Source organism: Echinops telfairi, unplaced genomic scaffold, assembly GCF_000313985.2.
Source record: "Echinops telfairi isolate 266 unplaced genomic scaffold, ASM31398v2 ScPeMD7_1;HRSCAF=3_0, whole genome shotgun sequence".
Taxonomy (NCBI): domain Eukaryota; kingdom Metazoa; phylum Chordata; class Mammalia; order Afrosoricida; family Tenrecidae; genus Echinops; species Echinops telfairi.
In genome coordinates, this window is record NW_022103896.1 from 8,266,675 (window position 1) to 8,279,578 (window position 12,904).

Sequence of the window (12,904 nt, forward strand, 5' to 3'; positions counted from 1 at the left end):
AGCAGGAGCTGCTGTTCAGCCCCCCCCCCCAGCCAGCATGCCTCTGATGTGAGCCAGGCCGGAAGTGCAACCTCACCCTGCCTCCCTGCCTGGGGTGACGAAAGCTATTTTTGAAAGAAAACAAGAGAGGTTGTAAGGCTGGCTTTCCCAAGAACAGCTCGGCTCTTCTATTCTAGGAAATAACCAAAGAGCAAGAGGCTGCTGGTGACAGAGACTCCTCTCTGCAAATGCCTGCCCTCGGTCTTTGGCGACGGCTCTGCTGGAAGGAGGGGGAGACCAGGTTCCTCTTTATTAAGAGACTTCTGCTCCTGTTGGTGCGCTGACATCCAATTCTCAGCTGAAGACCCCGAAGCCCTGGTTTTCTCTGCTGACGGTCAACCTCCTGGAGCCTTCTGTTTCAGTAATTATCTTGTCATTTTTTCACGAGGAGGAAGAGTAGTAATTCCCTTAGGAAGGAGCGTGATGGGCAAAAGATATTTCAGAGCCGTTCTGAGTTATGTCCCTTCTGTAGAACTTCTAGCTAAGGCGCCGTCTCTTGAAAAGTTTTTGAGCTTTCGCGTAAGTCTTTCTCAGTACTGCCCATTCTCACTGAGCTGTCGGCATTCTGCCTACAGGCTGCTGTAAGCAGGTGTAAGTGATGGCAATAAGACTTACTATCTGTTGGCTTAAAATTAAACTTATTGGGCTGGGCTTAGCTACACTGTCTTGACCAACAATCAGAGACAAGTGATAAAATATCATATGTGAGCTTCAAGATAAATTAAATTTATGAATGTGTGCTTTGCTTTAGAGATCTTCCAAAGAGTGCTGGAACACCCTCCTGGCTTCCAGAAAGGTCTTTATAAGCTGAGCTCGACATTGGCTAGGATGTTTTATATAATTTCTAAAAGCATCAGGCCAGAGCTCTTGAGTTGTCTGGACTTGACTTGTTGTGTTTGAACTACAACTGTGACCCTTTACAAGTTGTCATGTTTTTCAAAAGAAGGGTGGAGATCCTGGACCAGGAAAGAATGCCGCCCTCACCTTGTGGGATTCTTAGCACAGCGCTGTCTTCAGAGTTTAAGAGTTAACAGAAAGTAGGTGTGTGTGATGAACCCAAAGTGATTGGAGTTTATCCAAGTTATACTCTTTGATAGGTATTTGATTTGTTGGTGGGGGGAAGTAAACGATAAGTTCATAGAAACTGGGTTTGGAAACCTTCCTAGTTGGGGACTATTTTTAGTAACTGGTGCTTTAGGAATTCCTGGAATGATGACCAGAGAGGCACCCTGGTTCCCTCTGATGACTACCTGTCATGGGTTTAAGTTGTTGGGCAAAGACATAAGCCATTCCTCAAGCACTGTTTGAAACTCGATAGTGAGATTTGCTTTGTGGTAGATGATTGAAATGCAGGCACATTATTCGGAGGTGGGGGGTGGGGCGGGGGTGGGGAGCCAACCGGGGGCTTCTAGAACTAGTCATTCTTCCTATTCCTCAGACAGCTCAGTTTCAGGTTTTATTTTGATAGCCAACCTTTGTAAAGCGTAGCTTTCTCCAATAAAATGACGCTCATATTTGAAAGACAAAGGAGCCCTGGAGGCCGAATGATGAAGTGGTTGGCTGCTACCTCAAAGGTTGCTGGCTTGAACCCACCCACAGCGTTCACAGTTTAAAGACCTAGACAACTGACTCCTGTAATCACTCTTCCAAATTCAACCCACCTCGGGTTGATGTGGACTCACAGTGAGTGACCCTATAGGACAGGATAGACCGGGTCTTGTGGATTTCTGAGACTAAGTGTTTATGGGAGTAGAAAGCCTCTTCTTCTTCCCGAGGACCAGCTAGCTGGTGGTTTCAAACAACTGACCTGTGGTTAGCAGCCCAAAGCACAACGATCCCATGGGGCTGTTCTATGCCGTCGCATGGAGTGGCTGCGAGTTGAAATGAATTCGACAGCTGCTGACAACCTTTAAAGAAAAAGAATGTTGAGGTCCACCAAGTAAGAGGATGGAAAATGCTCCCCTAAAATACACAGGGGCAAACACAACCCTAGCTTTGCTTCCTCCCTGTCGCCCCCCCCCACCTTCAAGTCAGCATCTCTGTAATCTTTCAGCCAACAACTCCGGCTTTAGCGCAATTAGTAGGTGCCATCTGTTTGGGGATCATTTGTCTATTTTTAATATAGAACCCACCTCTTCCCACCCCCACCCCACCCCTGCCAATGTCTTTTGCAGAATAATCTGTGATCGCTGGACGAGCAGCCTTCCCAACATGCACCGGATATCCCAACTGATGTCAACACCAGTCACAAGTAAGGGTGGGAGAGCCGAGATGTGCAATTATCTTCTGAATGATTAGCCTCCTTTGAGCAATTTCCTTGCTCTGATTTTGCTGATCCTCGTACCATTAGCCATCTGTCAGTAGCTTGTGCTTCTTAAATGCCAGTGTTTGCTTTGGCAATGATTTTGACTTCGTTTCTTTCCTTGAGAGAAACGGGTTTTTTTCTTTTAGAAGGGAAAAAATAACACCCTTTTTTTTAGATGCTTATGCATAAATGTGAAAGGAGACTGTTTATCAGCTACTATTAAGATGCAAAACTGTATCAAAAAAAAAAAAAGACGGTATGAGTTTGATAGCTGTGTGTAAAAAAAACAACCAAAAAACCCCCAAACGAGGGTGTTGTTAAAGTGGTTGCACTTTAAATTTCTTCCTTCCTCTTGTTTTCTCTCCAAACCCCACTTCTAGCCCTCCCTCCCACACCCACCATTTCCTCCTTACCAATCAGCCGGCGTAATCTGAAAGTGTGAACCCCTTGCTTTGGCTCGGGGACTGGCTCTCAGCGATGCTATCAAGTGGGACCCAGTCTGTCTATTGGCCTTACTGACAATGCCACCGGGTAGCACCAACTCCTCCCTTCGAGTTCAGAATATTCATGAGCTGCCTCCCTCTATCACTGAAGTCTCCTTGCACGTGTTTTCTTACACTGGAATGAATGAATGCTTTTGTTTTGTTTTTTTAATTAAGATTACTCACTTTATATATTGAAGAATCATTGAGGCCAAGGGTGGTCTTCTAAATCTTTTTATCTCCCCATGCTCATTGTTTGACAATGGAAATGCCCCAAAGTGCATTAATGAGGGAGAGCCTGGGTAGACAGGATGACTCCAATTACTGATGAAGTCAAATAACCAATATGTTGTGTGGTTTATTCTAGTTCCCTACAGCTTCACACAACATGCTTTCTTCTGCATTGTTCTGAACTTAGTCTGACGCCAAGGGCTTAATCCTTGTTCCATCCCGCACCAGGGGACTGCCAAAGGGCTGGTGCCTAAGAGTAGAGGCGGAGGGCACGTGTCCCTAGATGATCTCTCTCCCATAGAGGCCTGGGGACAACTTGTGTCGGTCCTAATTCACTGGTGGGTGACACCATTCGAATCGTTCTGCTGAGCCTGGACCATCAGCCTGAGCCATTTTCTCCATAAGCCCCCTCTGTTGGTGGATATCCCGGTTGCTGAGGTGTAATCCATTTCTACATCTCTCTCATTTGTTGATGCAGGGTCTTCCGGGTCAGAGAGAGAACACACCAGAGCGCTGTCTCCCACCTGCCTTTTCCCAAGGTATCCTACGGGGTGGGAAAGCCCCTCAAATTCTCTTCCTGTGTGTCTTATTTGCTACAACCCTGTTTTGACATGGCTATTTTTAGTTATCATGTAGCTCTGCTAATGACTATGCATTTTCAGTCCCACGCACATACAAAATGAAAATGTGCCTAGCCTAATAAACAAAACGAAAGTTTTCCTAATATTGGATGTGCGTATGTGTAGGTGGGGACTGTGTGTTCAGTGAGTGGAGAAACGATGAAATACCGATGTCAGATGGCTCTTTCTATATCAGCTGTTTCTTCTCTGGAGAGCAGCAGGCTTCTACAGGAATGTATAAGCTCAATCGAAGGTTCCCCTATAACGTATAGGCTACATCTTGCTCAAGTCTACCATTTTGTTCAACAACCTCTCTTTCCTTCCCCTCCACCTTCTCTGTCTGTCTGGTACTTCTTGTGGAAGCATCTGTTGATTTCCCCCCAGGCATTTTGAAACTTTACCAATAGCAGAAGGGAATCAAGCAGGAGTAATAGGAGTTATGCCTTACTGCAAATTCTAGACACCAACTCCCCACCCCACAACGACTCCCAAATGCATCAGCCAAGGAAGAATCAGCAAAATGAAAAGAGTACATGTGTTAGCTTCAAAGATATGAGGGTTCAAATCCTAGCTCCCTCACGAGCTAACTATGCAAAATGCCCAATATCTTTCCCCTTCTGGATCTCACTTAACTCGTGATTGTACTGCTGTACGATGAAGGCAAAGGGTAGCTTAGCTTTCAGGGAGGTTTGGGAAGAATAAAATGTAAAGCCCTGGGCCAGGCCCACAGTAAGTGCTCAACAAATAACATCCCATTTAAATAGTGTTCCACTAACTTGGGTACCAGGAGCTCCGCGGTGTCCTGGTTATGAGTTGCGCTACTGACAGGTCATAAGTTCAAAAACAGCAAGTGTTTCAGAGAAAGACAAAGATTTCTACTCTCACAAGGAGTGACAGTCTCAGAAACTCACAGGGGCAGTTCTACTCTGTCCTATAGGGTCACTGTGAGTTGGAATCGACTGGATGGCAGTGAATTTTTTTGTGTGTTTTAACTTGAGTGCCTGTGTTAATTGTACACAGGTCTTTAAATAACAAAATGCACCAGAAATTCCATAGAACTTGAGGGAGAAGGACAAGCAATCATTGCACAAATAATTACTTCTTTCAAGCTCCAATGATGTCTGTCCCTTCACAGACAAGCGTTTGTGCTGTCCTGTGAGGTGTGGCCTCCAGCAATCCTTCAAGATCTGGCTCGGACCCTCACAAGAGGGTCTTAAGATGTTGAGCAGGCTGCGGGGGTTTTGTGTTGGGCTAGGAGTCGGTAAAACCCCTGGAAGGTACCTGTGGAAAAGAATCAGCTCTTCCCACTGCCACTGAGTCAATTCCCACTAATGCTGTCGGTAGATGCTACCCCGTTGGTTCTGACTCACATGGACCCTAAAGACCACAGAGTAAAACACCGCGAGGCCTGCGCCATCTCGTCGGGCCTTCCTCCTTTTTTGCTGTCCTTCTACATAACCAAGCATGATGTCCTTCTCCAGGCACGGTCTCTCCGTGGCTGGAGAAGGTATGTGCTGAGCACATCTCTCATTCTCCCCATAAAGGAGGTGTTAGTTCTCTCCTTCTGCCAAAGGAGGACAGTTCCAGGGAGGTTAAAGGACTGGGTTCAGGTGACTCAGCTAGTTAATGGCAGAGTTGGGATGATAAATGTTGGGTGGGTTGGTTCCAAAAGAGCCTCAGTGACAATGTTGGGTAAGTGTTGGACTGCTAACCGCAAGGTCAGCAGTTCAAACCCATCAGCCACTTCAAGAGAAAGATGAGGCCGTAGCTCCTGTTGAGATGGCAGTCTCAGAAATCCCATTTCGGGTCATCGTAAGATGGAATTGACCCCATGGCACTGGGTTTGTGTTTGTTTCCAAATTCCATGCCTTTCCCACTTCACTCCAGACCATACTTGTGCAGTCAAGGCAGGCGGCTTGCTAAGTGGTGGCGCCCCTATCCCTGAGGGCGTGCAAGCAAAGCCTGAGCAACTTCTGTCAGAAATACAGCAGGTGGGACAAGCAGGACTTGGTGGGTTTGTGGAGGAATGGTTAAAACTCCTTCTAATTCTTAGAGTCTGCGGTTCTCTGGAGTTGCATCCTCTTGTGGAACATATTTCTGCAGAAATCGTTTGAAAGTTTCAAGGCAACAAGTACACGAGTGCTATTGTTAGCAATATTGATTGATGGACATGGAACGGCCCTGTGGATTCAGATATAGTCAGAAACGATATTTATTTTTAAAGATTTGATTTCCATATCCTGCCAGGTGATGTCTTTCAGCAAGTAGGATTGACTGTATTGATGTGCTAAGTGTCTTTTAGGCACAGAGCCCCTGCCCTCCAGGAATGTATAAAATAATTATGAAAGCAGGCATAGGTACAACAAAATCACAATGAAATCTGGTAAGATTTAGAGTTCAGGATGAAAATAAATAATAATGTTTGTCTGAAGAGACGGGGGGACATAAGCAATTTTGCCTGAGGAAATAATGACCTCCTTCTTGTTTGCTGTACGGCTCAATAATTGTCACTACCTGCTACCAAATTCCATCTCAAGAACTTTCAAATTTCTAGAATGTTTTCATCATTTTGGATGCTGTTCAATCACTTGGACACGTGATTGGTTTTTAAGCCCAAGACACATGTACCTAATGAAGTGTGAGATGACTCGAGGCACTGAATCAGGATGGTAGTGTTTCACCATTGGTGTAGCTGCAGCGAGGGGGAAAGGCTATGCCCTTTGTGATTGCTTTGACTGTACAAAGATAGGGCTAGACAATGATTGCAGCTTTTGTTAAACAGAACCATCAAAATGTGAAGCTATTATCTCTCAATGTGTCTCCTATCTAGGTCTAGATACTTATGAGGGTGGCTCTTCCATCTCCCTAACCACTACCCCAAAGAAGTCTGCTCTCTTTGATTTGTGGGACTCTAATCATGCTCTTTTCCCATGTCCTTTGAGTGTGGACTGGAAAAGAATTCTGATGGGGCAAGGGCAGGATGGTAAGCTGAATCAGGGTAGGTTTCCCAATGGAATTGTTGTAGGACAGCTGTTTCTACCCCCAAGAAGGAAAACTCTCTTCAGTGCAATGTTGCTGGCCATGTTTTGGTGGTTTTGAACTGCTGACCTTGTGGTTAGCAGCCCAACTTGTAATCACTGCACCACCAGGGTTCCTATTTGTTTGATATAAACCATTGCATATATGAACTGGAACCCCGGTAGCAATTCCTTTTTGACTTATCCTTGTATCCGTACTATATGGCTCATGCAGGTCTACTGGATACATCATTTTAATACCTCTATCCCAGTGTCAAAAGTAAGGCCTGGCATTAGAGGGCTCTTCAAAGAAAAGGATATGAGAGGGATTGGGACCTCCCAACATTCCCATAAGCCCATTCTACAGTGCTTTCATCCGGAGAATGAACAAATGTCAATGTTTCAGGTTCATTATATGGTGAAGAAGCGGAGTATCCGCGGTGTTTCCACTAAAGTTTATGGCAGACAGAAGCACTAACGGTCTTGTCGGTTCAATGCTCAAAGGAGATAAAGCCCAGAAGGCTGGGAGTGACAATCTTAGGGTTGTGACAATAACCCCGAGTAGCCGGGGAAGTAAGATGTTGTTTTCCGTAACAGTGCTGGATAGAGGTGAACAGCTGTTCTTTGTTCCCCCTTTAGCTTGGCCTGTGGTGCCCTGGATGGGGACAGTTCTTTTGAATGCTGCTCTGTAGATCCCCTCACAGGCTCCCACCTGACCTGTCGTCGAAGTCCCAGACTCCTCACCAATGGCTACTACATTTGGACTGAAGACAGCTTCTTCTGTGACGACGAAGGCCACCTGACTCTGCGTCCTTCCCAGACCAGTGTTATGTACAAGGAGAACTTAATTCGGTAAGTAGGGGAAGCCACCAAGAGACTCTGAATCCCATACATCCATTAACCGTCACCCACTAAATTTTCATTCCTTCAGTTCTTCATTCAACGGTCCTGTATGCTGGTATACAGGAGCTTGTACACGTATGTACAAGAGCCTACTATTACTCTTGGCTTTGGAGATTTGATAATAAAGGATAAGGGTAGCTGTCATGGGTACAGACACGAATAATGAAACAATGCAGGTGCTGAGACAGGAATCTATACAGGGTGCATGGACGGGGAAAGAGAGAGGGTGGCCACTTTGACTTGGCAACTGGTGAGGGAGAGCAGAGATGCTGATGATTGGTTTGACTCGTGAGAGATGTAGAATTCTAATTCAAGGTCGAAGGAGAATGGAAGGAGACTCATCTCCAAAGAGGAAGAAGAGTCTTGGAGTTCAGAGAGATTCTCAGGCACTTTGGAGAATGACAAATAGTTTGGCAAGAAGCACTCTGCCGAGAGAGACACTCGGCTGGGGAGAAGGGCTGGAGGGAGGGGGTGAACTTCTTGACGAAGGCGCTTGAGCTGTATAGAGAAAAAGGGCCACTGACAACGGGCTCTTAGAACACGTGTGGCTCAAGAACAGTGGTTATGGTGAGGAGAATGGATTGCTAGAGTGTGAGTTCATGAGTAGACAGAGGGGGCAAAACTTGGAGTCACCATCTCCAGGAACTGAAAGAAAGCATTAGGAATTAAGATAAAACCGTGGTAACAGGGGAATGGAAATAAAGGGTACGGTACTGAGTTGAATAACCTCATCATCACCAGCTCAAGTCTTTCTTACAGACTGAGAATGTGATCTTATTTGAAGTAGAGTGCTTTCAGCTGCAATTACTTAAGATAAGGTTATACTAGAGTAGGATAGACCCCCAAATCTAATGTGACTGGTGTCCTTGTAAGGAGAGGAGAAGAGACATGAGTCCAGAGGAGAGAAACCATGTGACCAGAAAGGCAGAGATTGGAGCGATGCTTCTAGAACCACCTACATGATGACTGTGTCAGTCAGCTGTGGATACAGTAATGCTCCGTAAGGAACAGGTAGAACATCTCAGAAGCCTGTAACACCAAGGATACACACATGTTTGGAAATCAGTTGGTGAGAATGAGGTCTGGATGAAGCTGAACTTGACTCCAGATAGGAATGGTGTGCTCCATTCAAGGAGTGGGCATTGACTCGATGGCCATGAGTGAGAGTAATGAGTGGGACTATATGAAAGACACAATTCCCGATTCTCAGAGAAAGCAAAGGATGCAGCCCAATAAGAAGTCCTTTGCAAGCTTCTGCATCTTCAGCATGCTAACATCCCATCGGTCATTTCAAGGCATATGGCAGACCAGAATCAAGGGGCAGAAAAATGGAGGTGGGTGAGAAAAAGAAGGCAGGAATACTGAACGGTAATCCGATTTGCCACTCTGGTGATGCCTAGGTTTTCTCTCTAACCTAGTTCTCTTTTCTGAACTGGACTCTACATCCAGTGATTTCGTATGGATTTTCTAAAAGGATCTTAAATCTAATGGGTGCAAAGTGAGACGAGGTCCTCTTTCCTTTAAACATGCTTCTCCTGCGTTCTCTACCACACACTCTCTTGGTGGCCATACCAAACGCTTCTTCTTTATTCATGCTCCCCTTTGATCTGTCCTCATCAGTGGACTCATCCGCACATGTGAAATGGTGGTAACCTCTGGATTTAAACATGTGATGGGCCAAACAAAACCAAACTTTATCTCTTGCTCATGCTGGCTCTTGCAATGCAATGGTCCAAGTGTAGACCAGTGTTCCACCTCGAAGAGGGGACTCAGAGCCCCAGGACCCATTCATCTTTAGGTTCTTCCAACATTTATGACCTCATCAACAGTGACATGACCAAGACTGAGTCTCCACAAGACAACTATTGAAAGTAGAAGGAAAGTAAAGCAGAGAGTCACGTGCTTTCCTTGAGAATCCAGCCCAGAGGTGGTGTACATTGCTTCTGCTCACTCTTTACTGGGAAGACCTTAGACTCACGGCTATCCTTGTTGGCAAAGGTTTCTAGGAGATGTAATTCAGCAAGGTACCTAGGAAACAGGTCAAAACTGTTTTTCTGTCCCATATGAGTTAGTTCCTGACAATATTTTCATTGTTTCTACTCCTCTTTATCTCTATGAGGTTCCTCGATGGCATAGTGCATTATAAGCTGAGCTGCCAGCCACAAGGTCAGCAGTTCAAAACTGCCAACACCTCCTCTGGAGAAAAATGAGGCTTTCTCCTTCCATAAAGATTTACAGCCTTGGAAACCTATAGGGCCAATTCTGATCACTTCTCATCATGTGCCTTTCATTTCTCTCTAGAATATTCAGGAAAAAAAAGAGGAGCCGCCACTCCCTCTCTTCTCTCTTCCATGCCAGCACCTCCAAGTCCTGGCTTCACGGAAGGATCTTTGGTGATGCGGAGTCTTCCTCAAGTGAGGACATTTGGTTGGAGCAGCTGGGAAGACCGGATGATTACCATTGCAATGAAAGTGGTGAGTTCAAATCCTCCTTCCACAGTGAGATGCCATTTCCACATAACTAGCGGTGTCCTTCTAGACCAGGGTAAAGTCTAGAAAGCAAACAAGCAAACTCACTGCCATCAAGTGGAGTAGTGGCTGCGTGTTGGGCTGAGATCCGCAATTCAAACCCACCAGCAGCTCCGTGGGACGAAGACTGGGCTTTCTATTCTTGTAAGCAGTTATAGTTTCAGAAACCCCCAGGGGATTGCTTTGAGTAAATCCCAGAAAGAGAGTGTAATTTTGATGACAAAAACTGGCTACATTTAAAAAAAAATTCACCTAACACTGTCTTCATTCTACTTGTGTGATCCAAGTGCATGTGTCCTTGATATGCATGACAGCCTATGTTTTGTGTGTAAGCCATTAAATGCATCGTTTTTGTTATTAGGTGCCATCGAGTTGGCTCTGACCCATAGTGACCCCTGTGCACAAGAGAACAAAACACTGCCCAGTCCTGCGCCATCCACACAACTGTTCCTCTGCTGGAACCCACAGCTGCAGCCACTGTGTCCACCCATCTTTGGAAGGGCCTTCTTCTTTTTTGCTGCCTCTCTATTTTACCAAGTATGATTTCCTTCTCCAAGGACGAGTCTCTTCTGAGAACATTTCCAGAATATGTAAGACAAAGTCTTGCCATCCTTGCCTCTAAGGAGCACTCAGCCGCATTTCTTCCTAGATCGGTTTGTCCTTTTAGCTCCATGGTATTTTCAATATTCTTTCCCAGCCACCCAATCCAAATGCATCAATTCTTCCACCATCTTCCTTATTCAAAGTCAAGCTATGAAGCAATGGAGAATACCAGGGCTTGGGTCTGGCTCACCTTAGTCTTCAAAGGAACATCCTTGCTTTTCAAGACCCTAAAGAGGTCTTGTGCAGCATTTAATGAATACTCCCTGTCATTGAGTTGATGCTGACTCATAGCGACCGCAGACTACAACTGTTTACTGTTTACACTTTTTCTTCCTTGGAGCGGCTGGTGATTTTGAACTGCTGACCATGTGGATCGCAGCCCAACGTGGTAACCACGATACAGAAAAAGATGCATCTTAGGCTCTGCAAAGTATTTGCACAAGACCAACGTGTCTTTTCTGTATGGGATGTGGGTGAAAAGGATCTCCCAAAGTCCAATTTAGATCTCTATTGAACACCTAGTTAGGAGTACAGTGTATTGAGTGCTAGCCCTTGAGCTAGGGAGCCCTGGTAGCTGAATAAGGTAAGCATTAGGCTGCTAACTGCAACATCAGTGGTTCAAGCCTACCAGCTGCTCTGTAGGAGAAAGATGAGGCTATTTGATCCCTTAAAGATTTACAGTCTCAGAAACCCCAGGGAGCAGTTCTGTTGTGTCCTATCAGGTTGTTCTGAGTCAGAATCAACTCCATGGTTGTGCTTTGGTGTGGGGTTAGGTCTGAGTCGGGCCTTACACGTGTCATCCTATTCTGTCTGTATGGCATGGGAACAGGCTGGCCTCAGACCGCTGCCGGCAGGCTCTTCTCGCAGTCACACCAGCCACACAAAAGCTCTGGTTTCGCAGTGCGTGCCAGAGTCACGTTGACACGATGCTGTCGGCCGTGCAGTGTGCTATGGCGTTATGACACAGAAGGAAGACATGTGAGAAGGCCGTGTGGCGCAGAGACCGTGTGACGCAGAGACCGTGTGGCGCAGAGACCGTGTGACGCAGAGACCGGAGTGAGCACGGCTGTTGGGAAATTGGTGCCCAGAGACTTGCTGCCTGCAGGGTTGTCACAGTCTTTTCGGTTTGTTCTTAAAAACCCACAATATCTCCCAAACACGACAACAGGAGCAAACTAAGCAAGGTGGATTTTGAAAATGGGCAAGTGTGTGTGTGTGTGTGGGGGGCGTGCGTCTCTTAAAGGCACCTTCCCAAGGCTCCCCGCCTTATGACTTGAAACAAGCCCCTGTCCCAGAACCCTCTGGGTGTTAGGACGCTCCCTTTTGTTTTCACAAAGCATCCCCCCTCGGGGCTTTCAGCTGTGCATAAGCCACTGTCCTGGAAAGTCCAGCCCAGTCGATGTAGTCTCAGGGATCCGATAGGGCAGCGGTTCTCCACCTTCCTCATGCTGCGACCCTTTCATCCGGTTCCTCATGTGGTGGTGACCCCCAACCATCAAATTATTTTCGTTGCTACTTCATCAGTCATTTTGCTACTGTGATGAGTTGGACGACCCCTGTGAAAGGGTCTTTTGACCCCCAAAGGGGTCGTGACCCACAAGTTGAGAACCACTGCAATAGGACAAGGTAGAACTGCTCCCATGAGTTTCTGAGACGGCAACTGTTCATGGGAATAGAAAGCCCCATCTTTCTCCTTTGGAGCAGCTGGTCTTTTCAAACGTTGGACCTTGCGGATTGCAGCACAAAGCACAACCACTACCCCAGCAGGGCTATAACAGGAAAAGAAAAACATAAAACAAACCTGGCTTCTGTCCCCCCTGCTTCTGACTCTCATCAATCCCCATCCCCGAGGGAGCCAGTTTGGACCTGTACTCCATGGTGTATATGTTCAACAGGTGATTTCTCAGAAGTAGACCAGACGGCCCGCTCTTGCTTCTGAGGCAACTCAGGGTGATGGGGTGGGGAAGGGGGGTGCTCAAACCACCAACCTTTCTGTTGGCAGCCAATCCCCTCGCCATTGGCACTGCCCAAGGACTTCTGTATTGGGCCCCTGATCAAAGCGTCTCCTTGCCCTCTGCTCATTGTCTCACATGGACTCTCCCCAGGGCACTAACTAGCGATGGGAAGTTTCCTTAGCTCATCTAAGTCATCTTGGACACCATTTGAAGACAGAATG

At 46.3% G+C, this 12,904-nt stretch overlaps 1 protein-coding gene across 2 annotated transcripts in view; it reads left to right on the forward strand.

Annotated features, from left to right (window-relative positions):
* The first annotated feature begins 225 nt into the window (after positions 1 to 225).
* Positions 226 to 12,904, forward strand: part of TMEM71 (transmembrane protein 71) — a 32,799-nt gene continuing 20,120 nt past the window's right edge. For both annotated transcript variants that reach the window (XM_045287370.1, XM_045287371.1), the window contains exons 1-5: positions 226 to 400; positions 2,214 to 2,290; positions 3,536 to 3,596; positions 7,334 to 7,546; positions 9,899 to 10,071. In XM_045287370.1, coding sequence (XP_045143305.1) covers positions 2,251 to 2,290; positions 3,536 to 3,596; positions 7,334 to 7,546; positions 9,899 to 10,071 — 487 coding nt within the window. In that variant the 5' untranslated portion in view covers positions 226 to 400; positions 2,214 to 2,250. The remainder of the gene's footprint in view (positions 401 to 2,213; positions 2,291 to 3,535; positions 3,597 to 7,333; positions 7,547 to 9,898; positions 10,072 to 12,904) is intronic.